This window comes from Leptosomus discolor, chromosome 12, assembly GCF_034619465.1.
Source record: "Leptosomus discolor isolate bLepDis1 chromosome 12, bLepDis1.hap2, whole genome shotgun sequence".
NCBI classification, from domain to species: Eukaryota; Metazoa; Chordata; class Aves; order Leptosomiformes; family Leptosomidae; genus Leptosomus; species Leptosomus discolor.
Genome location: NC_141402.1, coordinates 15547177 through 15570360, shown reverse-complemented (window position 1 = coordinate 15570360; position 23184 = coordinate 15547177). Strand labels below are relative to the sequence as shown.

The window sequence follows — 23184 nt, the reverse complement described above, 5'->3', positions numbered from 1 at the left end:
ACACAGCTCGAGGATTCCTTAGGTTAGTGAGTAAGGATGAGCAGTATCCCATCTCTACTCCAGATTTGCAGTTGTAGAAACTCAATGCAGCTCTTTCAGTCCTGCTTTGCTTCTCTTCCCAGGACCCTCATCTTCGCTCAAACTCTCCTTTAGGACGGGATGACCACAGGATTCAGATTTACTTCTGGGTAGCAAATTCCTCATCCGTGCCCTCATTCTTGGCACCACATACTAGTAGCCCTTGCTGACCCCCTAATCTCATGCTTGTGGCAGATCAGATTCAGGCTCAAGAAGCCCTCTTTAAAATCACTATCACTTCTTCCCTGAGACAAAGCCCCAGTTCTTACCGAGCATTTTAGCCACTTAATTAAGATATACTGCTCCCACCCCCAGACTGATGGATGACCCCCCACTGGAGCACTAAAGATTGAGGTGTGTATCTGGACCACAGATTGAGTGACCTGGACCTCGCTGCTGTGTGAAAGGACAGACAGGCTACCTTGCTGCACCAGTTATTAATACCTAGCCAAAGGCCATGAGAAACAGGGGCTTTCTGGTGCTATACTGGTATGGAAAAAGGAGGAGGGAAAAAATAGAGTAATACAAAATGCAGAAAAAAGATACAGGACATGGATTGTGAAAAATCTAGGGTGCATTACAGTCAAGAACTCATAAGAATCAAAATGTTATAGAAACAGGAAAATATCCTATTTCAGTACTTAAAACAAGGCATGATGGAATAAAGTAGTAACAACAGAGGCTTGCAAAAGCAAACCCTTTACATTCAGAAAATAAAGTACTACAATAAGAGTCTACGGGGATGCACAAAATCGCATGTACAAGGAATTCACTGAAAAATACAATTCTGAAGTAGCAGCATTGTAGTCAGACCATTTAGATGCGTGTACCTAGGATAGAAGTGAAGTTCCTGGACAGATCTCAGCTAAGCAAAGACCTAATGACCCTGCGCTCCAGTGACTTCCAACACAAAGTACAGCTGCCTCCTTGAAATTACAGCATTCAGCAGCAAATCGTCACTGAGTCTTTACGGGCCCTTTCTTGGCCAAGCCCACGTATGCTTAAACCCTTTAAGCAGATGTGAAAAGACTGGATTTGCCAAAAGGGAGTGTATATTTTTCTTTTTCACTGCGAGCTACAATTGCTTTTTGGCTGACAATTCTGATTTCTCATTTGCTTTGCCAGCAATGTTTCACACACCAGAAGCAAAGCAGGAAGGATGGCAGTTGGATGCTCTCACTTCCCGCCTACCCAAAATAGGGGAAAGCTGCGCAAAAGGAGAAGGAAAACCAAGGACAGACATCCACAGTAATTATTTCACTTGGACACATTGCTGCAAGTGCCCAAAACTGTGCCATGCCTTGTTATGCTTCCTGGCCAAAAGCATCAAACGAATTTGCAGTTTTGAGTGGCTTCATATAAACTGTTCCAGGTATCATCAACTACCAAAGTGCATTACCAGTCCCACGCCCTATACGATGGGTATTTATTCTGAAATAGCCTTGAACGCCAACCAAGGACTGCTGAGCCTGCACCTGAGGGGCTGCCAGCCTCCAGGGGCTCCTCTTCCTTTCTTATAATAGATTATATGAAAATATAAACCCCTGTAGAACTAAACTTCTCTTCAGACACAACATATCAAGTGTCACAACTCCCATTCTCACATTCACAGAAGCAAAAGGCACGTTCCAGTCAAGTACCTGAAAACTTCCTCTTAACGGGAACCTCTGGGTGGCATTTGCTACCTGGCAAGACGGGAGCAGAGGGCATCGCGGCTCAAGTATTGCACTGGCGTTACTTCCAAACACCAGACCAGAAGCAGTTGCTCTGTTACACCAGTAAGACCATCAGCCTCTTGCTGGAAAAGCAGGATTAAAAGCTAGTGGTCACACATATTTACTGACTGCTAAGTACTAAGGACACCATTGCACATTATCATTCTCATTCCCACCAGACCTGCACACTCCTCGTTCCTCCCAAGCTTCTACACAGACGAAACTCAGGTACACACAAATTTAACAGCTTCACTGAATTCTTATGTGTGGATCAGAAAAAACTTATTTAATTCCCATTCTGCTATCACCTTCCCAGGGATACCACTCAGATTTCCCTCTGTTCTCAAACGTACCTTACTGTAATTATGCATTTCCAACAACATCAGCCACCAGACCCACACGAGTTTTTGCACTTGTCAAACAGCAGTTTCAATTTCTATTCTTGTCAGAAAGAAAAGGAGCTGGGAAACATATCCCGGCCTGGATGAGCAGGACAGAACACACCAGAAAAAAAAAAAAAAAAAACCAAAAAACCAAAAAACTAACCCAAATATCCTCAGCCTGTAGCCTGCAAATGGAAATCCATACGTCAGCACCAATAGATATTGAATGTTGACTATAACAGACAAAGACTTGAATATGGAAACTGTCTACAGCCAAAGCTGCCCACCCAATTTTGCCAAGTCAAATACATCGGGTATATTCTAACTAGTGCTGCCCTTGTGACAGATACAGATGTTTTTCTCAAACAAAAATCAGAATTAAACTTACTGTAGGTTCCTTCACTTAGAAACCATGGGAGATTGGTCACATTATGACGCAAGACCTCTGCTCTCAACTTTTACAGTCATAGATGTGGCATTTTTATGAGCTTGCTCAGAAAACCCACTACTTATATTGAAACCAGTGCTTTCCATTTAACTTGGGGCTCCATGTTATGATCAGTATATTAGTTTTCAAAGGAGGAAAAAGAAGATAAATCTAATGTGAATTTTTTTGAAGTTTCACAAAGTCTTATGCAACATTCCAGCAGACTTCAGCTCCACTGTAGAAACAAGGAAAGAGCCTAACACAAGCCGCTTTCAGCAAGCAGTTTCTTAAGGCAAAATGTATTCCTTATCGTATTTTCAGACCAAGCTTTTACACTCCATATTTTTCTATCATAAAGTTTAGAGAGAGCCTTAAAATCTTAAGTCATTACATTGACAATCCTTTAAACCCTGGAGGAGTTTTGGGGGAGGGGGGGTTCTCCCCTCAAATAATGTCTCATTTGCACTATTTCCTAAACATAATTATACTTAAGAAATACCAAGGCAAAATTGCAATTTCCATTTTCCTCAGAAGGATATAAATACTATCAATGCTTTTGTTTAAAATACATCTTTCATTAGTATCTTTTTTAAAGAAAATAATACGTTGCTCCAAGTGTGCATATGCTGCTCCTGACTATTTGGATAAAAATCTGTCTCAAAATTGTTTCAGGATTTTGACAGAACTTGGTAGATAGCAGAAACGAAGTAACAGATGTAACACAAGGGCAAATTAGGCTAACCCATATTCTCAAGCCAGGTTGTAACAGACATAGCCACAGAAACGAAAATCTATTATCGTGGGTACACTGCTTTCACACGTACGTGAAGAGTTGACCCTCTCTGTTACGACTGCATTATTCGTGTTTAAAGAAACGACAGTTTGGCTGGAGAACTAGCCTCAGCCTCATCTCTTGCATCCCCTTCCCTGCGACCCTGGGTAAAACCTTAGCTTTCCTGTGCCTCAGCTCTTCCTCTGCAAATAATGGGACGAATAGCATTTCTCTACTTTACAATATGCTGTTAATATTCAATATTCACTCACAACACACCTAATATAAATAGAAACGGGGGCACTAAGCACCACAGAGAAAGCTTCGATTCACGATTGCCAAGATTTCTGATCACATCAAAGAGCATCCAAAGGGCGTTCTTGTATTGTGAATGGTTTCAGGCAATCCTGCGCGCCTCACAAGGCTTGCCAAAGCTAATCTGGTCTGCAAGAAGCAGATGGAAGGTTGTAGACATTTTCCTGGTATATACTGAAATTCAGTTTTTCAGGGTTTTTTCAGGTTTATTTATTCAAAACTGAAAACTTTCCTATGGATAAAACTAAAGTAAAGGATAATTTCTTTTAAAAATATCCCTGGAAGTATTATTTTTGGATCAGCTTTTCAGGATCAGGCCTTAAATATATTTGAAAGGTTGAAGTGGATAATTTGTCCATAATTTGAAATCTTGAGACATCTTAAATTAGAATTTAAGCAACAACAAGTTCAACTTTGCAAAACAACTATCTTGTCTCTGGAGAACCATCAATTCAGGAGAGAAATTAAACTCTTCACTGGTCTCAATAGACACTTGACTAGATTTTAGCATACACCACACTAACTGTACGTCACTGGCACTAAATCTCTGCTTATGTGTAACTGAAGACAGGAACAGATGGGGAGAAACCATGGCTGTGCTCAGTAAATATATAATGAGGAGGGTAGCAAGTCCCGTGAATGCTTCACTTGCACCTTCCCCGGTTGCTCGCAGGAAACCCTTTTCTGTCTAGGGCTTCCAGGCTGAAAGTTATGTTTTTAGTGCTGTGCAGCTGGGATTAAATGTAAAATATGATCAACATCCAGTGAAGATGGACTTCTTCCCAAGACATCCTTGCATTCTACCTAGAACAGTATTTTTAAAAGAGAAAAAAAATTCTTAAAAGGAAGGAGTGACACTAAAACCACTCAATGCAAGAAGTGTGGGCTCTTGTACACTCTCGTATTTCCTCAAATACCAGCTCAAGTGTTGAAGGCTCTGTGTACCACTAACTTGAATTTGCAGCAGGAATCCAAAATTTAACAACTCCCGTAGAAAGAACTACACAGAACATTTGACCACAAACAGCTTTTAGCTCAGAAAAAAAAGTTTCGTGCTGATACTGCTGCACTCCATTACATGATTAACTATAAAAATAAAACAACCTATCAATCAAAAAAAAAAATATTTTAAGTAACACAAGTAAATTACAAATTCTCGATTACTGCAAGTGAGATACACCAGCAAGTGTTTCATTTATTCACACACACAAGTAAAGTGGTAGTAACGGTCATCTCACGGCTGTGTCATCTGAAGGACCTCTTGCAATACAGTCATTGACAGCTGTTGGTTTCTAAAAAAGCTCCATGGGAAGGGAGCTACCACCACGGCCCGTTCCCAGGCACAGCGTACCCTCTGTTTTGGCTGGCGTGCATTCTTATGTCTTGAGGCCCGAGGGTCACAGCTTCACCTGCTCCCAAGATTTATTGTGGTGGCTGGGGGGACACCAACACATACGTGCCCCCTCCTTCCTTGCACCTGGATCCTGCGTAACATCTCCTACTGAAATTCTCCTGCATAATTGCTTAGGACAAGCACAACAGTACTGTTTAAATATATAAAAATAATCCTACATAAAACACAAAAGAATAAAATTTTCTGGATGTGTATTACCTTCATGGAGTAATTAATACAGCCATTATCACCCAGTTACAGTGCATAAGCAATGGCTGGAAATCAACTATCTATGACAAGACACATAGACAAAAAGTTTATTTCTCTTGGCTGCATAACCTTTTGTAGAAGCTATAATCTGTTCCAAATATTCAAGAGTGAAGAGCTTAGTACTACATATCCTATAAAAAGAAACAAAGACCTAAGCACCAGAAGAAACTGCCATACCAACAGCTCCAATTCTTACATCACAAACCTGACAGAGAAATTTGTCATATTCTTGTTTAATGTCTATTTTCACTCTACTGTTTTTAAACAGTGCAGCAGGCAGTGAGGTTTCTATTGAGAAAGCAAAGCAACAATGCACAACTCAGAAACCTGAACTGAACTACATAAACAGGAGCAGACCTAAGCTCTGAACTCGGGTTCCTGTGATTTTGCTGCCATTGTGGAAGGCTACAAAGATTTCTTCATGGCCAGGGTTCAGAAAAAGAATTAATTAATTCCCCAGAAAGGAAAAGAATAAATGAATTTTTACTTCCACCTGTCCTCAAATCAACCTTTTTTCCTTAGTCAGAGAATGCTCCGATACCGTTAACCCTGTATAAAAACCGTAACTGATTCCCGAGAGAATCCACACAAAATTTAGTCTGAGCACCATTTTTGCTCATGGTACCAAGTCCAACACCAGCAGAGTCTCAGTGAAGTTAACACACTCTGCTGCACCTAGTACGGCCTCACCAAGAATGTAGTTTCATACACTGCATACGCCCTAACGCGCAGGTGCAGGAAGATAAAGACCGTCACCCACGACTTCCCATTTTTCCCCATTTATGCAAAACACAGCAAGAAGCTATGTGCTGGCAGAGTATTGCATGAAAGGTATATTTATGTAATTTATGTATTTTACATAAATAAGAGGCATGGCAAAAAAGAAGTATATTTCTAGACTTCAGTGCAGGCGTAAATACCTAAGTGAAAGATAACAGAGATCTCCACATACGTATGCGGAATGACCCTGGCCCCTTAATTCATCTGCTGTTTCATGTACTTAGGCCACAGAGGGGTAGAAGCATAAGTATTCAAAATATGATAATTCAGCTTAACAGTGAAATAAATGATCAAATAGAATCTAATTCTGTCTTTATAGTTAAGCTCGCATCTTCCAGTTTTTCCATAAAAATGACTTTTTCTCTGTTGCTTTTTATCAAACCTCACACTGTCGCAGAGACAGACGATATCTAAGTTCTTGCACCACTGCATAGGGTAAAGAATTAGAGTGCACCGTCGGCGACCACGAACATGATCCCTTATGGGAACGACAGACTGTCATCAGCAATTGCCCTGGTTTGGCTGGGATGGAATCCCAGCCCAGCCGTGCTGGTCAGGCCGTTAGCAGATGAGTCAGCCAGGGCAGCTGCCCTGAGTGAGCTACAGGGGCAGCCCACACCGTAATGTCGTGGTCATTATAAAGGGGGAAGGTTGGCTGAGGGAAAGGAGCTCCTGTGGGGCTCCTGCTGGGGTTCCTCCTGCTCCTTCTCTGGCTTCTCCTGTCAGTTGTGATGTTCATTTGGCCAAGTATAGCCTTTTACACCTTTGTTGGTATTAGTGCTGTTTCATTAAACCTGTTTTCACTTCAGCCCATGGGTCTGCTCTCCTTTTCCCCAATTCCCCCTCCCTGGCTGGTGGGGGGTTGTCAGGTGACAGAGCGACTGTTACAGTCTAGCCCTGGGTCAGGCTAAATGCAGACGGCAATGCTTCCAAAGGTACCATATACATCCACCCAACGGACAGAACAGCATGCACATACTCCTTATCTCCCATCTCCGCACATAGAAAAGTTTTGGAAGCCTTTCCCTCCAGAAATTAAACAAATATCTGTTCAGTGCACTTTATTGTGCCTTATGGCAACGAGACTTATATATTGGCCAGTCTAGCCCTATTTATCACGTTATTTTCTGTGTAGGATGACGGTGGGGGGTGAGAGGGCACCTTGTGGTTTTATTTAGACTGCAAGCTCTGTGCACAGAAACCTATGATCTGACCATGCCTGTCTCGCTGCTAACAATACACAAATGGTAAACATAATAGTCTGGACCTCTGGCAAAAAAAAAAAAAAGAGACAGTAAAACCAATCTTATCTAGGAGCAACAGTCATTATAAAGCGAGGAAGAGGGACATCTAAGTACATGAAACCTGGCAGATCACCTCTGTAGTAAATCATTCTTGTCTACATGACAACACCGGTTCATACGTGATCAACAGAAACCCAGGATCTTTAGAGAAAATGCTTTAAACATTCCTCAACTCAATGTTTGGCCAAGTGCCTTCACGGGCAGTTGCAGGAGCTAAGCTGGTGTCTGCCACAGGCCAGTCTGGCATGGCACCGAGTAACATCTTCCCATCCAGCCAGCCTTCAGCTGTGAGGAAACATACCATGGATTAGGGCCAAAAGATACCCATTTGTTACTATAGTAGCATTAAAAACAGATTAAATTTCTAAATCAATACAGTAAGACACAAACTCCCCAAGCAAAGCAGGGGGAAAGCTTACCAGGAGACAGAAAAGTTCCCTCTACTACATTGCTCAGAACAACCTCGGAGTAGGATTACTTGAAAATATACCGCTATATTTAACCACTCGGATACGTTTCCAAAAACCCTACACTAGGAATTCGCAGAGGAAAAACATGCCTGCCATGCTTTTGATCTTTCCAGCGGAGCTGCATCCCTGAATTAGCAGCACATGCCCAGGCAGCAGAGTCCTCCTCGGCTTTGGGGAACGGGCAGCCGATCAACCAGAGTTCAGCCCCACCAACACGCAGGGGCTTTTTTTTTTTTAATTCTGCCTAGAGCAGCAGGTTCAAGCAGATGCCTGCTCTTGAAGAGCAAAGACTGAATTGCATGAGAAAACCACAAGCAACTAAGAATATTTAAATTTTTTTCTTGTTTTTATACAGCAGCCATTTTTAGTTATTTGTACAAAACACAGCGGCTCACCCACTTGGTGGATATCACACACTCACAGATACCGGTTTGGGTGATGCACACGGTTTTCAGCTTGTATTATTCCTGCCAGCCGACTCATCAATGTGTACCTAGTTATCCCCTTTAAGGATGGGCCATATCACACCAGCATTCACATTTACTATTTCAATTCATTAAAGTTTTGAGGAAAAAGAACACAGATGTATAGCATGTACCATACATGCAAACCAGTAATGAAGATTTCAACGTCTCATGCTCTTTTTGCCAATAAAAAAAAGATCCATAGAGCAGGGGATGGAGCTGGCAAGGGTCACACTGCAGAGGGAAGTGGACACTCTGCTCTTAACAACTGAATTCAAACTCCCAGCGCTGCTCGCTTCAAAACCAAGGTCCCTGCCAGGCTGGACAATTTTCATACAAACTGCTCTTTGGCTTTGGGTGTCACATACATTATAGAACAGGTCATTTTCAGAATACAAGAAATCAGTCAAATACAAAACAATAGTCAAATTGACATCACTGGAGTAAGGTTTCCTTGCAAATGAAGTCACCATATTGAAAACACAGCCCCCATCTCGACCTTCACGAAGACCCTGGGAAGAAATGCTGGCTCTGACCCACGTTGCAGTACAAGATTCTTCATGTTTGCAAGACAAACAGTAGCAGAAAAGACTGAGCGGTATTATTTTACCAGTACAGCTTGATACCTGCACCAGAAAGAGATGATTCTTGAAAAACTTCAGGTCAACACACAAAAAAATACATACTTCCTTTTTGTCATTTGATAACACAGATACTTATATACACAAAGTGATCACCCTCAAAAATAATAAAACCCAAACCCACATGACAACCACAGTTATTTCCTCCTCTGTTTATAGGAGGGAACTGTGGTGTTGGTACAGCCTACATGCCTTTCCGTTGCTCCAAATTCTTGTCTTGGATGTCCCACTACTTCCCCAGGCTTAGCATGGCAAGATGAAAGAGTCTGGTGTATCCACCTACAGATCTCTCATCCTCTTCCCTTCAGCACTGACAGCTTTGCTACCGCCACAATCCTCCAGGCTTCATCATCAACAAGGGTAACACGCTGTCACTTCTCAGACTTTCACACCTAACATTCTAGTTCTTCCTAGAGTATCATAACCTGTGATTATTTTTCATTTTGTTTTGAGCCTTAGAAAAAAAAAATATTTTCTCCTTAGTCTCATCTCAAACTTTTTTCTATAATACATATTGACATAAAACTTACCTCTTTCCAATGCCACATTCAGTATTTCTTACCCTTACGTTCAAGGTGGCAAAACCCCTCTGACTCTCCTGTAAGACACCTTGCTGCTGGTTCTTTTATCCCTCTTCCAGTCCCACCTTCAGCTGTGTTTCAACTGCCACCTCTATCTGCCAACATATCCCTTCACTGGCAAGTATCTCCTCTCATCTTCAAGTCCACATTTTCAAAATTTCCTTTCTTTACTTCTCTCTCCCCAGTCACTTCTAGTCTAGCTGATAGGGACCTTCTCTTTCCTTTACCTCACTCTCCACGTTAATACTCTGATATTTCAAACATCTTGTCCTTTGCTTTTTTCTTGTATCATCTAATTTTCACCAGTATTTCGCCTGTTATGATTTATGACTTGCATGTAACAGGTAACACAACAACCTCCCTCTCTCTCCCTCCTTGTTGTGCTATGCAAAAAAGATACATTAATATACAAGACACCAAAATGCTTGGCTATCACTGTGTGCTAAAACGCTGCTGTGAAACTTCCTTCAAAACCTGTGAGCATTTTACACAGCGTATTTCCTCACAGACAGAACACAGCCCCTATAGAGCAAGATTTCAACAGGCTGCCATTACAGCCAGACTTGACCTATAACATACAGCATATAACAACTCACTTAAGCACTCTATTTTTCGTTTATCATTTTACAAATATAAGTAATATGAACCCTTTCACAATAGGTAACATCCAGCACTTGCGAAGGTACCCACATCAGTAAGAAGAATCTACACTACCTAGAAGGGCAGATACTAAACAGTACGTCCTATGTAGTCCAGAGTCTGTAGGATGGCAAATGTTGACCTCTAATATCCTCAAAACAAGAGGCAAATCGAAAGAAAGGCACAAAAAGAGAAAAACATCTCTGTTTTTCTATAATCAAACAGTATTAGCAGAGACAGCCCTACATGGGTTTATTGACTTCAGTCTTTTTTCAGAAGCATGCAGGAAAGGAAACTGGTCTTGTTTTACCCTCCTCCTCCCAGTTATTAAGTACTATGCCAGTATTTTCTGGGGCTTCATTCTAAAAACCCAAATGCAGTTGTGGTGACAGTCTCCAAATCTTCTTGGTCCCAGAGCCTGTGCTCCACAGACTACATCCTCTATTAACCACAGGATTTTTCTGGATGCCAGCTGGAACTAATCATCACAATTACAGGCTTTTGTTTGGAGGAATATCTACAGTACAAAAATACTGAGGTTTGGGGAAAAAAAAAAAAAACAAAACACTGAAAGAGGTCTTATACAGAGGGCAAGATATACAATAGTCTATAATAGATTATATAAAAGTCAGCCAACTCTCATCTGGAGCAAAGGAAGACAGGGATGCTCCCCACAGCAGAGAAACCCAGGCAAGATGACCAGGGGGGATAGGCTCTCACCTAAGTGATTTTTCATGGAGTAGGTGATGGTCCTCATCATGTCATTTCTGGCACTGGGACTAGGCTGATAAGCACTGAGGGCCGATGGTCGCAAACGGTTCTGCAGTACTAAACATCATTTGACAAGCCTTATTAGCACTGGCTTTGAGCCTGACAGACCCAAGCTGTCTCTAATGCTCAATTTGGGCAGATCTGTATCATGCTCTCCAACACTGCAGCAATGGGAACAACAATGCGAAAAGACTTAATCTGGCTCTGTGTTGAGCTCACTAAGGTTTGGCCGGCTTTACTGGCTTAGGACTGTGCCACATGGAAGCAAATATACTTGCTTTCACACCCGCTGTAATGGGCTTGGAGGGGACAGATTTGCTCCCGCTTTCTAAGCTGTTACATCTGGCTGGATGTGAGCTGGCTCTTCACAGTTCAGCTCACGTGTGACAGCTCATGGCATCCTGAGTCCACAAACAACATAAATGCCCACAGGGGGAAAGATAAAGGCTTCCCTCTCAGCTCTGTTGTATTTCTAGTTAATGAACAAAGTTAAATCTTAATTTATGGTGCCTTCCCCCCCCCTTCCCAAATCCACTCATCTTTGGTGTCCACCTTACAGACACTACAATATAGATACAGACACCTGTAACTGAAACATTGATTTGAAAAAATAACACTAGACACCGCCTGGTTGAGCGTGTGACTGACTGGACAGCCTTGCCTCTGCCACCTCCCTGAACCAGAAGTACCAGGCACAAGCACCACGTCCCACACGCTGGAGAAGGCCTGTAAGCTGTGTTAAGAGCAAAGTGCACTGAACGCAAAGGAAGAAGCTTGCTGTGTCCGAACAAACACTGTAATGTATGCATCTTTCCTAGAACACAGGACACCTCCAGAAGGGTTGTCTCCTTAAACACTGCAAGCAATTGCGGGAACACCACCTCTATGAAGATACTCATGTTCTTCCCTTAGTATCTTTACTGTAAGATGATGATGAGCTCCGTAAGCATGTGAAATCAATAAAAGCAAGCCATAAGCATAATCCTTGTTTTTCTCGTATGAGGAAAACTGCTGGGGACGCCCAGCTATGACTGATGGACCAGGTCTCATGAGCAGGGGACACTGTCTCACTCACTCCACCCTCCTGAATGAGCAATTGGAATAAACTGAGAGCCTCAGAAGAGAAAGTACAGAGCAAACACTTCTTTCCAGCACTCTTCACAACCCCTGACCCAGCACATGCCCTCTGCACACCTCTGGTTATAACCAGATCTGACTTCTATAAGCAGCCTACAGCGTGCTTCCAACTATCCAACAGAACAACGTTGTTCCTTCTTTGAGAATAATGAATTCAACTGACTTTTAGCTACAATGTCCTGGAACTTGTTATAGACTCCACTCCTGAATGAAATTCTGTTCTCATGATACATTTGTGGAACATTAAATTATAGCAAATGTAAAAATTTCCTCAATTATTTATACTCTAGACAGCTGCTGTGGCTACAGCGAGAATAGCAACCAACCTCTTCAAAGCCATAAAAAGTAGCAATGATAAATCTTCTAGATGGCTTTCTTTTTACAGAGCGCCTGCTCCACAGGTTTAAGCAAGATTGGTAACTTCCAAGAATCAACAAAAAGCCAAAACACAACAGCAGAACGCAGTGTGGTTCCTGACTTAAGATGGCAAACTCTCATCAAATCTTTGGTTTAACTGTGAGTGCTTGTGCTCAAGTCGCAGTTGTGGAGGTAGGGGAAGGTGGGAACAGAGTCATAAAAATGAAAAACTTTAAAATAGCTTCACACACAGGACAGATATTCATGTATCCCTAAGTGAGCATTTGCAATACAAAGGGGAGATTTCAGAATTTATATTGTAAAATGAGTTTTTTCTCAAGATATAGAAGGAAATAACCTTCTTTAAAGTATAAATTCTAAACATTCCTAGGATGCATTTTAAAAATCAGTTTCTTATTAGCTGTGTCCTTAGTAAAGTTCTGCCTACAATTTTACCTTCACCAATACTCATAACAGACATTCTCTTGAGGTACTACATGCTTTTAATTTCACTGCACTAATTTTTGGTTCTTCAGTTTTAAATATTATATAAAAGCAAGATACAAGACAACTTTGACAAATTAAAGACTTATCAGTCAAAACCAAGTTGCATACATAAAACACCATCAAGTTTGCTATTTGAAATTTTTTGATTTAGTGCGTTTTGCTCATTTGTTTTGTTTCTTTTCAAAGCATATAGGAACTCAATCAAACTTTAAAATAAATATCTAATTCTGCTTTTGCAACACTACTGTCTATGTAGAGGAACAACATTTTATTTTTATACATTCCTGTTTAATGGTGTGATATTTCAGAAATATAAAATACCAATGTAAGAATAATATTGATTGTAAGTATGTGATAGATGATAAGGCCTAATTCAACTACTGTAGAGTACAACGGGGCAAGAACTGTAATATTACTTTCTTCAGATTATACCTTTACTCTCACTACCATGTAAAACTAATTAAAAATTGTTATTAATAGTCTCAGACATTGAAGTCTCACACTCACTCGATACTCAACCACGTACATACAAACAACAGACCACTTTACTACTTACCATTTGAGACCTGTTTTTTGGGCAGCCATTGATGTCTTCAATCTTTTCATTTGCTGAAAAGCAAAAGAGAGCAAATAAAGCAAAAAACCCAAAACTATACCAAGGACTTTTATTCCAATTATTTCCAGAGCACTTGCTGCTAGCTAAATAAAGGGGTTTCAGATGGTAGTTATCCAGTCAAAGTGAATGTGTGAAACACTGAGACCCATCAAAAAAAAGCAGCTGGAGTCTCCTAGTGGGTCATGCCTCCAGAGACAGCTGGGGACAGAAAACAACTGGTCTGACAGCATCTTGTACAGTGACGGCTAACTCCTTTAAACTACAAAAAAGATTTAAACTCTGGAAACTGAATCACTGCTGGGTGGAAAAGCAAACACTACGTAGGTATAAATGTCTGTATGCCAGCTGATTTGCTTGTAGAGTGAATATAGGTTCTAAATCTAAATCGGAAGTTTATGATCAATAACTCTTAATTTTTATTATTTATTTTTTTTAAAGCACAAATCATGAGACTACTTTTTCAGCTTCTTGTCCACAGCTCACATGCAACCTTACTTGCTGAAAAAAGATACAGTTTCAATCTTTGAAGTCCCAAGTGAAATAATTGAGTTGTTGACGTGGTTAAGTCTTTGTCTGGGAGTCTTAGTTTGCTCCATTTCATGTTTCAGTGCTGGGCCTTGAAATGCCTTTTTTGTGCTAGACTGAAGAACCAGTCACAATCAAAATTCAGTTTCCCACTTTTTTTCATTGTAATAAAGGTGGGCATTCACAGCCCATTTGACAAACTGAACAGATTCACCTCCCATCGATTCTTACATTAAAAGTAGTATTTTCTATCAGTCCCATATTCCAAGGACATCACAGTCAGAACTCCATCTCATTTCATGTTGTTCTCTACTTAGGAGTATCAAATTTGGGACAGTATTCCAATAGCAATCATAACAATGGCAAACAAAAAAGTAACATAACTTCACTCTTGCCTGGGATTCCCTTTTTCACACGTTGAGGTGTCCCAGTACACCTTTACGGCACAGCAATGCATTTAAGAATTGATGGTAATATGAAAAAGAGTGCAGCTAAATCCACTCTGCTGTTCTCCAGCATGGTCTATCAGCCTCTACACAAAAAGAGCACACATTTCTTACTAGAAGCGTGATCTTGCATTTGATCATACAGAAATGATCTTTTATGTGTTTATTTTCCTTAAAAACAGAGTACTTTTTCCCCTAGCCCTCTAGAACTTCTAAAATGTTACAAGATGTATTTAAACCAATGTTAGCAAACCATAAAGCTTATTATCTGGCTTTTTAAGCTCTTGAACGTAAACTACCTAACCTCACCTACTTAAAACTGCCCAAACTGTAACTTGCTTCCAAGATTCTGCTGCAATACCGCATTTTACTTTTTCTGAGGTCTTTTAGTATGCAAATGTAGAACCAAAATATTTATTCAACACTTCTACACTTTGCAGGTATTGCTACAAGCTTGGAGCACAAGCTTGGTTCTAGAGCTGCATGCTGAAGGTTAACCCCATAAACCCTATAAACTAACAAATACACTGTTCTGTAATGTGTGAAAATTAACAGCACACCAAGATGTAAGCCACCTTAAATTTCTCTGTCAGGAGAAATTTACATCCCATTTACATGGGTTGTTACCTCTTTATCCCCTTCCTTTTTTACACTGTGGTTAACAAAACTACCATTCTCACCTAGAAATAATTTCTTCTGTCCTCATACCTTTACATCAGTTTTCAAGATATCATCAGTTATTCTTGTACTCTTCCGATCAACTGATCTGCAGCTTCTTTATTCCAGTTACTATCAGTTTCCTGCATTTTCCTGTGCTCTACTTTTTTGTTGTTGCTGCTTCTAAACAGTTGCTGTTATTTCTTCTCAAAAGCTATGTTAAACCAAGGTGACTTTCCCTCCCCTCTAGTGAACCTGCAGCTTTTTGTCCACCAGTTGATGATTCTTCATGAGTTCCCAATTACTCACCACTTCCTTTTATATGTTGTCTCTGCCACAGGTGATTTAGGATGACCAGAAATAGTTGGTGGGACTCACAAGAGTAACAAGAACTGGAGTTTCTGCTCCAATTTATCTGGTCCATCAGGTGCTATTTCTGCTCACCCCTGGGCAATCACCTTACCCTGGGCAGGTTTATGCCCTACCTTTTCACCTTCTAATCCACTCACAACTCACCTATGGCTCTTGGTTACTGCTTTCACTACATTAATGCAATTATCAACTCTTCCCTGTCGGTGCAAGTGCTAGGAAAAGCAGGTGTAATGGGGAACAACCAGAAAAGCTGGTGGTGGGGCAAACTAGCAGCTGGGCTGAACTTTAACTCATACCACTCTATTGAACCCAGCAGGGCAAGACCACAAAGACTCAGTGCAGGCTGGGGAGATGCATCAGTAGCCCACGGCATATTGCAGGAATCTGCCTAATTCACCAGGCCATTATTTTGATGCTCCCATTCCTTGGCCATAAGATGGACCCTGTCTTTGACCCTTCCACCTAGCTCCAAGCTCGCAGCAGGTACGAGGTAATTTGCCTTTCTTGGGGGAATAACTGGAAAGAAAGATAGCACTGAATGAGATAACGTGGTGTGCCTGCAGGCAGCGTGACGGTACAGTTCACAGCACAAGTCACAGGACGGTAGGGGATCTTGGAAACGTGTCCGATTTCACAGCTGCAAAAGCACAGCTTTCTGGCCGAGATAAATATGCAACTCTCACAGCTACTGTTTCTATTTGCCACATAGGAATATTGCACCATTTAGCATAAACTGGAAGTCACAGACAATCACGAAAGCTTTAAATTCTATCTCAGACTTCAGCAAGCTGTAAATTCACAACCACAGAAACATGAAATAGAGGGAATTTTTCACAAACTGACTGCAAGTCCACAGAGCTTCCCCCATCACCCTTTTTTGTTCTTCACTGTGAATACAGTGAATTAGTTTCAAATGCTTTTAAGTGTTTGCAAACTTTTCCCATTTATACACAGACTGAGGGGTGTACTAAGGTAGACCGCAGAAACCAGCTGTGCTCTGTAATGAAAGTAGCAATGAGTGACAATGTGCTTCCATTAGCTGGATCCAAATCAAACCTTGGAAAATGGTACCAAAAAGAATATTTGGGTTTATGTATTTTGACAAGAGGCATATTACGAAACTGCAAGCTAAAATGATATGAAAACATAAGTGAAAAGGAAACGCTAGCATCAAAAGTTGCAAAGAACACTTTAAACCTATCTGCCAGTCAGCTGTCAGTGTCCCATTTATATAGGTACATGTATCTATTCCTGGTGAAAAAAAATCTTCAGCTAATGACATTCTAGCGAGAGCATGAAAAATTATAATGAGAAAAAACTCAAAAGTGTTTCAATAAGCATTATACAGAACAAAATTGGCTGTGTATGGATGGTTAAACCATCCATACAAAAAGTCAGTCCATCCACCCCATAATAATGAATAAGCCTCCTGTTACAACCTTAGCAGCTATTCTGCCTTATTCAGTACTTCAGGTGTACCCTTGGACATGAGATTACTTTTTCTTGAACATATGAATGAATACTGTTCAATAAAATTCCTATGTTTGCATAGAAATTGTCACCTGCAGTTTTTAACTGAACGGCCACACAAATATTAGGAAAATAAACCTTTCTGTAATGTCCCACTCAAAATATGAGAGGAGATACCACTAGAGAGGGCTGCTAGGCTTGGTCCCAAGATTCTAGTCTGAAATACAAACCTGTAACCTTCCCCTGCAAGTGTAATAGTACGACGACAGCAGACAAAAGCTACACTGAGATAAATCACAGTATGAATTTGAACTGGAATAGCAATCTGGAGTAATCGCAAATGACTTAAAATTAGAGCAAAGACCTATTCTGTTGAAGTCACTGCAATTAATTTGAATCAGAACACAAGTTACCCAGAATATTTAGATACACCTGTAAGGCTATCTTGGCATACCCAAAGCACCCACACTAAACAATGTGCCCATCACCTCCTACAACAGTGTACTGACTGCCCAGCACAATGCTGATGTGCACACTGTACTTCTTGTTGGAACTACTTTTATTTAGCTAAAGAAGCATTTAGCACTAACACAATGTCTGCATCCCTATTTATAAAGCCACAGCTTTTGTACCTGATCTGACTTTGGTTGCATCCGATAACTTAAAATATTACACAAAATATCCTGGGCATCACTAGGAAAAAGTCCTGTCAGACTGGGTTGAAGTTTAATTTTAGCATCGACTCTAAGTCTTGAAAATTGAAGGTTCTTACAGGGAACCAAGTGACAGTTTGATACACTACCAATTTCAGAGCATGCATAGACCCAGTATATCTGCATTCAGGAATTTAAATATAGCTACTATGTTCATATGGCACTACTAAGGCATATACTACTCACATATTCTTTTACAGACTCATAAATTTTGGACTGAAATAAACCACAATGCTACGAATGCATTTTAATTGACTTGCAATTAGAAAAAACTGTCATTATATAACGCTTCCATATTATCACTAAGTTTCGAAGTCTGAAGATTATTTCCTCTGAAGTCAAATGCAGTGATGTTTCTGTTCATGCCTTTTTACATTTGCTGCTAAGTTTAAAATTTTCTTTTCCTAAATATGCAGCTATTTCACTTAAGAAAAAGTACGCGGAAAGGATTGCAATCACTGTCTCTGTAATCGTTAACTCTTACAGAGTTCTCATTAAAAAAAAATAAAATCACATTCAACCTTTGTCAGCTTTGGATATTAAGTAGTATTTCAAGATTCAACATCTGTGATGTAAATCTCAGATGGCGAACATAAGAAAAACACATATCACTAATAATTAAACCTCAATCAATTTCAATAACTTGGGATCATCTCCAGACACTCCAGGCACATGACAAAAGGAAGAAGGATATTCATGGCTGCTTTTACACACCACACCAGAACATAAAAACCTCTCCTGCATTGCATTTCTCAGTGTGCAGTCCTGTTTGTTAGGAAAAAAAGCTTGTATTTTGCAGGCTACAGTTAAAGCTGCTTCTAGGTGTGAAAGTTATCACCATCCTTGTGACAATGAGATGCAGCATGCCTAAGGCCATACACAGCTGGTACAACTGACTTTTTCGTCACTGTTGGTTTGGAGAATTGAACTGTGAATGTTTAAACTTCCGTTCACGTGGAAAACATACTCTGAAAATTAAATCCTTCACGTTGTACTTTAACTTTTGAAAGCTTGCAGACCTAATCTGAAATATTAGCCAAAAGGCAGATCCAAGAATGGCTGAAAAAAAACCTGCAAAGGTGAACCAAAGCAAAATATCAGTAAGCAATGTTATTTCTGTGTATTTTAGAGAAAGTAATTTGAATTTCACAAGAGTTTCCACAAGTCAATGCTCAAAACAGCTACATTTAAATATCTGGTACAACCAAGGTCACGTTTTGATGGTGGTATTCTTACACACGTGTTCTCATGCAGAAGTTTTCTACAACAGTGTTAACACAGGGTAGCTAGATATGCATAAAAGGAATAAACACCCTACTGTTCCCGGGGTTTCCAAAAATCTTCCCTATTAAAAGGAAACAGACATTTTCACTGTTCATAGTGAACGCCTGCCAAACAACAACCAATTCACGGCCTGTTTTTATACATCTGTAGCTGCGTGGCAGGTCTGTAGGATGCTACTGAGATGTAACGTTACTCTACCACACAGAGACAAAATCTTTTTTGATTTATTCCAGTGCAGCTCTAGTGGAGCCATTGGAACGATGCCTCGCAATTTCATCCGAGAACTGGGCTTGCAGATTTGCACCTTAAATCAAGGAACTAGCTCATCCACAGCATCTCAAACACATATAAATATGCATGCACTGATGTCTTGTTACTTCACTGCTGCCTTCTTAATTTGCATCTCAAATCTGTCAGTTTGCTTCTAACAATAGTTGTCCTAATTCCCATTAGCAGGCTTTCCAATTCCATCAATCTCCATTGGCCCATGCATGTGTTTTGCGGCACCGCAAGTACCAGATGGACGAGCCTCTGAAGGAACTAATGAAGGATCCAGGCCCAAGGGAAGAGGGACAGTATGTACCTTCACATGTGGCCAATGGAGAAAATTGTTTAGAATCTTCATTATCTACAAATATTAGTGCAAACCGAGGGAACTAAAGGCTTTGTTGAACTGAGCCTACATTTGAGATTTGTCCTAACGATAAATTCATTTCCTCATTCAAAACCTCATTATGCAAGATTTCTTTTTTCTGTCACTTAAAAATTATACCCCTTCTCCTTTCCTAGCTGCATATATGGGTTTTCCAAACCCAACTGGAGGCAGGAGGGTCAGCACAGCAGGCTAGTATCACTATGAATTATGTTCAGACCAATGCCCTAAAGGTATCAGAAATAGAGATTAGTGAAGGCTAACAGCATCCTAGTAGGAAAAAAAAAAATCCCTCATCAGTTGCTTTCTTAACATTCAGCTGTGTGAAGCAATATTGCTGTGTCAGGAGATCTTATCAGCAACATCAAATATTTTTCCACTATGCTTTAAGACAAGGCTTTATCGAATTAATTAGCAAGGTCTCTGAAGGAAAATTACCTACATAATTCCATGTAGTTTGATAGATTCCCACCGCCCATGTTTATGTAGGAGATAGACAGAGAATTTCTGAGTAAGTTAGTGTATACCTGGTGTGAAAACAGAAAGTCACTCACCTACAACTTGGATTATTTCAGCTAATAAGACTCCATCAGTCACATCTTGCTGTAGATCCTTTATCAATCTCTTGTGACCAGATTTTGCTAGATAATGATTAGCCCAATCCGTATAAATCTGTTAGGAGAAAGATAAACAAAAAGAAATTGTTAGTCGTAACACCAACCTTAAAAAAGGACAGTTCTTTGTTCCTCTCAGTACCCAAGAGGCTGATTTAAGATCACTGTTTTTTTTTGCTCTTTGAAAGAAGCCAACAACATGAAAATTCAAGGCACTGTGCAGATTGAGTATTCAACTTACTATAGTATGGCTTTTCCTATTCAGAAATCTGACATGAGAGCTCACAGAAGACAGCAGCAAACTTCTGAACATGTTACAGCTTGAATGGATCATCAGGCGGGGAACTATATGTTCTACAGCAATAACAAGTGCATAGAACAGATTTCAATTTCCATCCAAATATGTTTTTGCATTTTTCCTTCAACACTTCTTCTTTGTATCTGTTCAAAAGCCATACAGATGTGGTGCTTAGGGACATGGTTTAGCAGTGGGGCTTGGCAGTGTTAGGATAACAGTTGGACCTGATGATAAAGGTCTCCTCCAACCAAAATGATTCTATGATTGAGAAATCTTAAAGATTCTTTTCCAAGAACCACTTCTGGTAGGTATCAGCCATAGCAATTTACCATTTTGAGGGAAGTCCTTTGTTATATTACCCAACAAGCCTTTAAAGGTCTTGTAATAAATTCCACCTCACAGGTTAAATAGGCCTGTTAAATTGATTTCAACCTCCCATGCAAACTTCTAATTGTTAGGATGTATTTTATTTAAAACGTAGTATCGGAAAACTAAGCAAACAAAGCAGTCAAAATCTAATGTGCCTTAAGCACTGCTCACCACAGCCTAGCACAACTTATCCAAGATCACCAGAAAACTTGTAAAATCTTTTCTTGCTAGGTTATCAAAAAGAAGGAAATACACTTGATTAGGAATTTTTGCTTATGAATTAAATAATATTTCTTGTTCTTTGCATAGGACAAAATTTGAGGGAAGACTTTTTTTATATGATCTATTTATATCCCAAAGAAATAAAGTAAAACCAACTGAATTTCAGGATTTTCCCTTTTAAACATCCAGACAAATATTAAGGTTCACCTCTACTCTCAAGACTATCTAGCATATCAGAAATGCATTCATCCCAATTCAGTCTACCTGTTAGCAGAAGCAGATTGAATGTGCTTTCTAGAGCATGACCCATGCCAACCCTACACAGTCCCTTTAAACCTCCAGGTACTGGGGCTTGTTTGGTTGTTTTTTAAATCCAAGCACTGTGCAGGTGACAAATGCCTCACAGAAGTGGGTGAATCACCGACCAGAGGGAAGGCCTGCACAACAATACTCTGTCCCCAGAAGCCCAGCAAAAGCTCTCACTGTGCATTGCCCAGAACTACTGTTTTGCTTCAGAGCTACTGAGAGATGGAAAGAACAGAGGACATGGAGAGGGGCCCTAGTCCTCAGGGCTGTGATCACCAGGCTATGAAGTTTCCTATCTCCAGCCTTAAGGAAGCAGATATAATGATGGCCACTAAAATGGCATTCTGTCTGCTGGCAAAACATTACTGAAACATGGGTTTAGAGCCATTCCCCCTCCACCACACCACTCCTGAGCTATGCAACCCCCCATATCATTGTGTATCAACACTGATCCTTTAAATTACTGATCCTTTAAATTACTAATAACTACTAATATCACTGAACATAGCCACAGCTACTAATTTCAGAAGCATCTTCAGCATCACATCGAAAATGCAAGGCTTACGTCCTTCCCTTTCATGGGAGTCAAAAGCCAACTGGCAAGTCTAAGAGTCAAATACTTGCCACACAGGACAGAGGAACCTGGAAATAATACAGGGATTGTAATGTCATGCTCCTCTTGCACTTGCTGATTCAATGTTAATATGATAAAATGAAGAACAGATATTTCTACTAGAGTTATTTTGGTTATAAAGTCTTCATACTGGTAGCACCAATGAACAAATCACTTCAAATCTGAAACATACGTCCCTATTTTCCGTCATTTATCCTCTACTTTCATCTTCAGAGCAGTGGGATATGCATTTCCCATGCCAACAACAGCATGGACTTGAACAGAAAAGCACGCTGGAACACCTCCATAAAAAAAAAAAAAAGACAGAGCTGAAAAACATCTGAATGAAAAACATCTCAATGAAATAAACGCTGAGTACACACGAGTGATTTCCCCAGCTGACTGAAAAAAGAAAACAGAAAAAAACCCCACACTTTGCACAAACCAGACATTGTGTTCCTCCACTCCTTTTACAAGAAAACATTTTCCATAACAGGAAGGTATTTTTAAAAATTGAACAACTTCAAGGAACTAGGATTGACTTGACTTATTTTTATGCCGCATGGTTCTAGCTTGCTTATCTACAAGTAAAGATCTATCAGGAAACAGGCTGAAAACTACTTACTTCACAGGCGCAAGGGTCCACACGACCCCTCCAACGTTACTGCCACTGAGCTGACAAGCAACTTACCAAACACAATAACGAAGTATCTTTTAATGGGAGGGCTGTGATGCATGTCCTAATCTATCATAGAAGGACTTTCTGCAAATATAAGATTATACTTTGATGCATCAGTTCCAGCTTGGATCATTTCCATGATGCAGATCATCATGCAATCAAACAAATGCTTGGATCAGCCCTAGAGTTAAGACAACACAGAACAGAGGACAGGCAGAGCAGACCCCTCCTGGCAGAGACTCAAATTACAGCACCAGCAAGACCTTGGGAGCTAGTTAGGATTGATTTTTAAGTCAAGTAACAGCGTGAGAATGCATGGCTGGCACCCCAAAACCTCTATTTCT

At 40.3% G+C, this 23184-nt stretch overlaps 1 protein-coding gene across 7 annotated transcripts in view; it reads right to left on the bottom strand.

Annotated features, from left to right (window-relative positions):
• The window catches only part of NAV2 (neuron navigator 2), a 400908-nt gene that overhangs the window by 138116 nt on the left and 239608 nt on the right, over window positions 1-23184 (bottom strand). For all 7 annotated transcript variants that reach the window (XM_086472167.1, XM_086472160.1, XM_086472161.1 and 4 more), the window contains exons 2-3: window positions 20294-20411; window positions 13561-13613 (exon numbers count right to left, since the gene is read on the bottom strand). In XM_086472167.1, the coding sequence (XP_086328293.1) occupies window positions 13561-13613; window positions 20294-20411 (171 nt within the window). The remainder of the gene's footprint in view (window positions 1-13560; window positions 13614-20293; window positions 20412-23184) is intronic.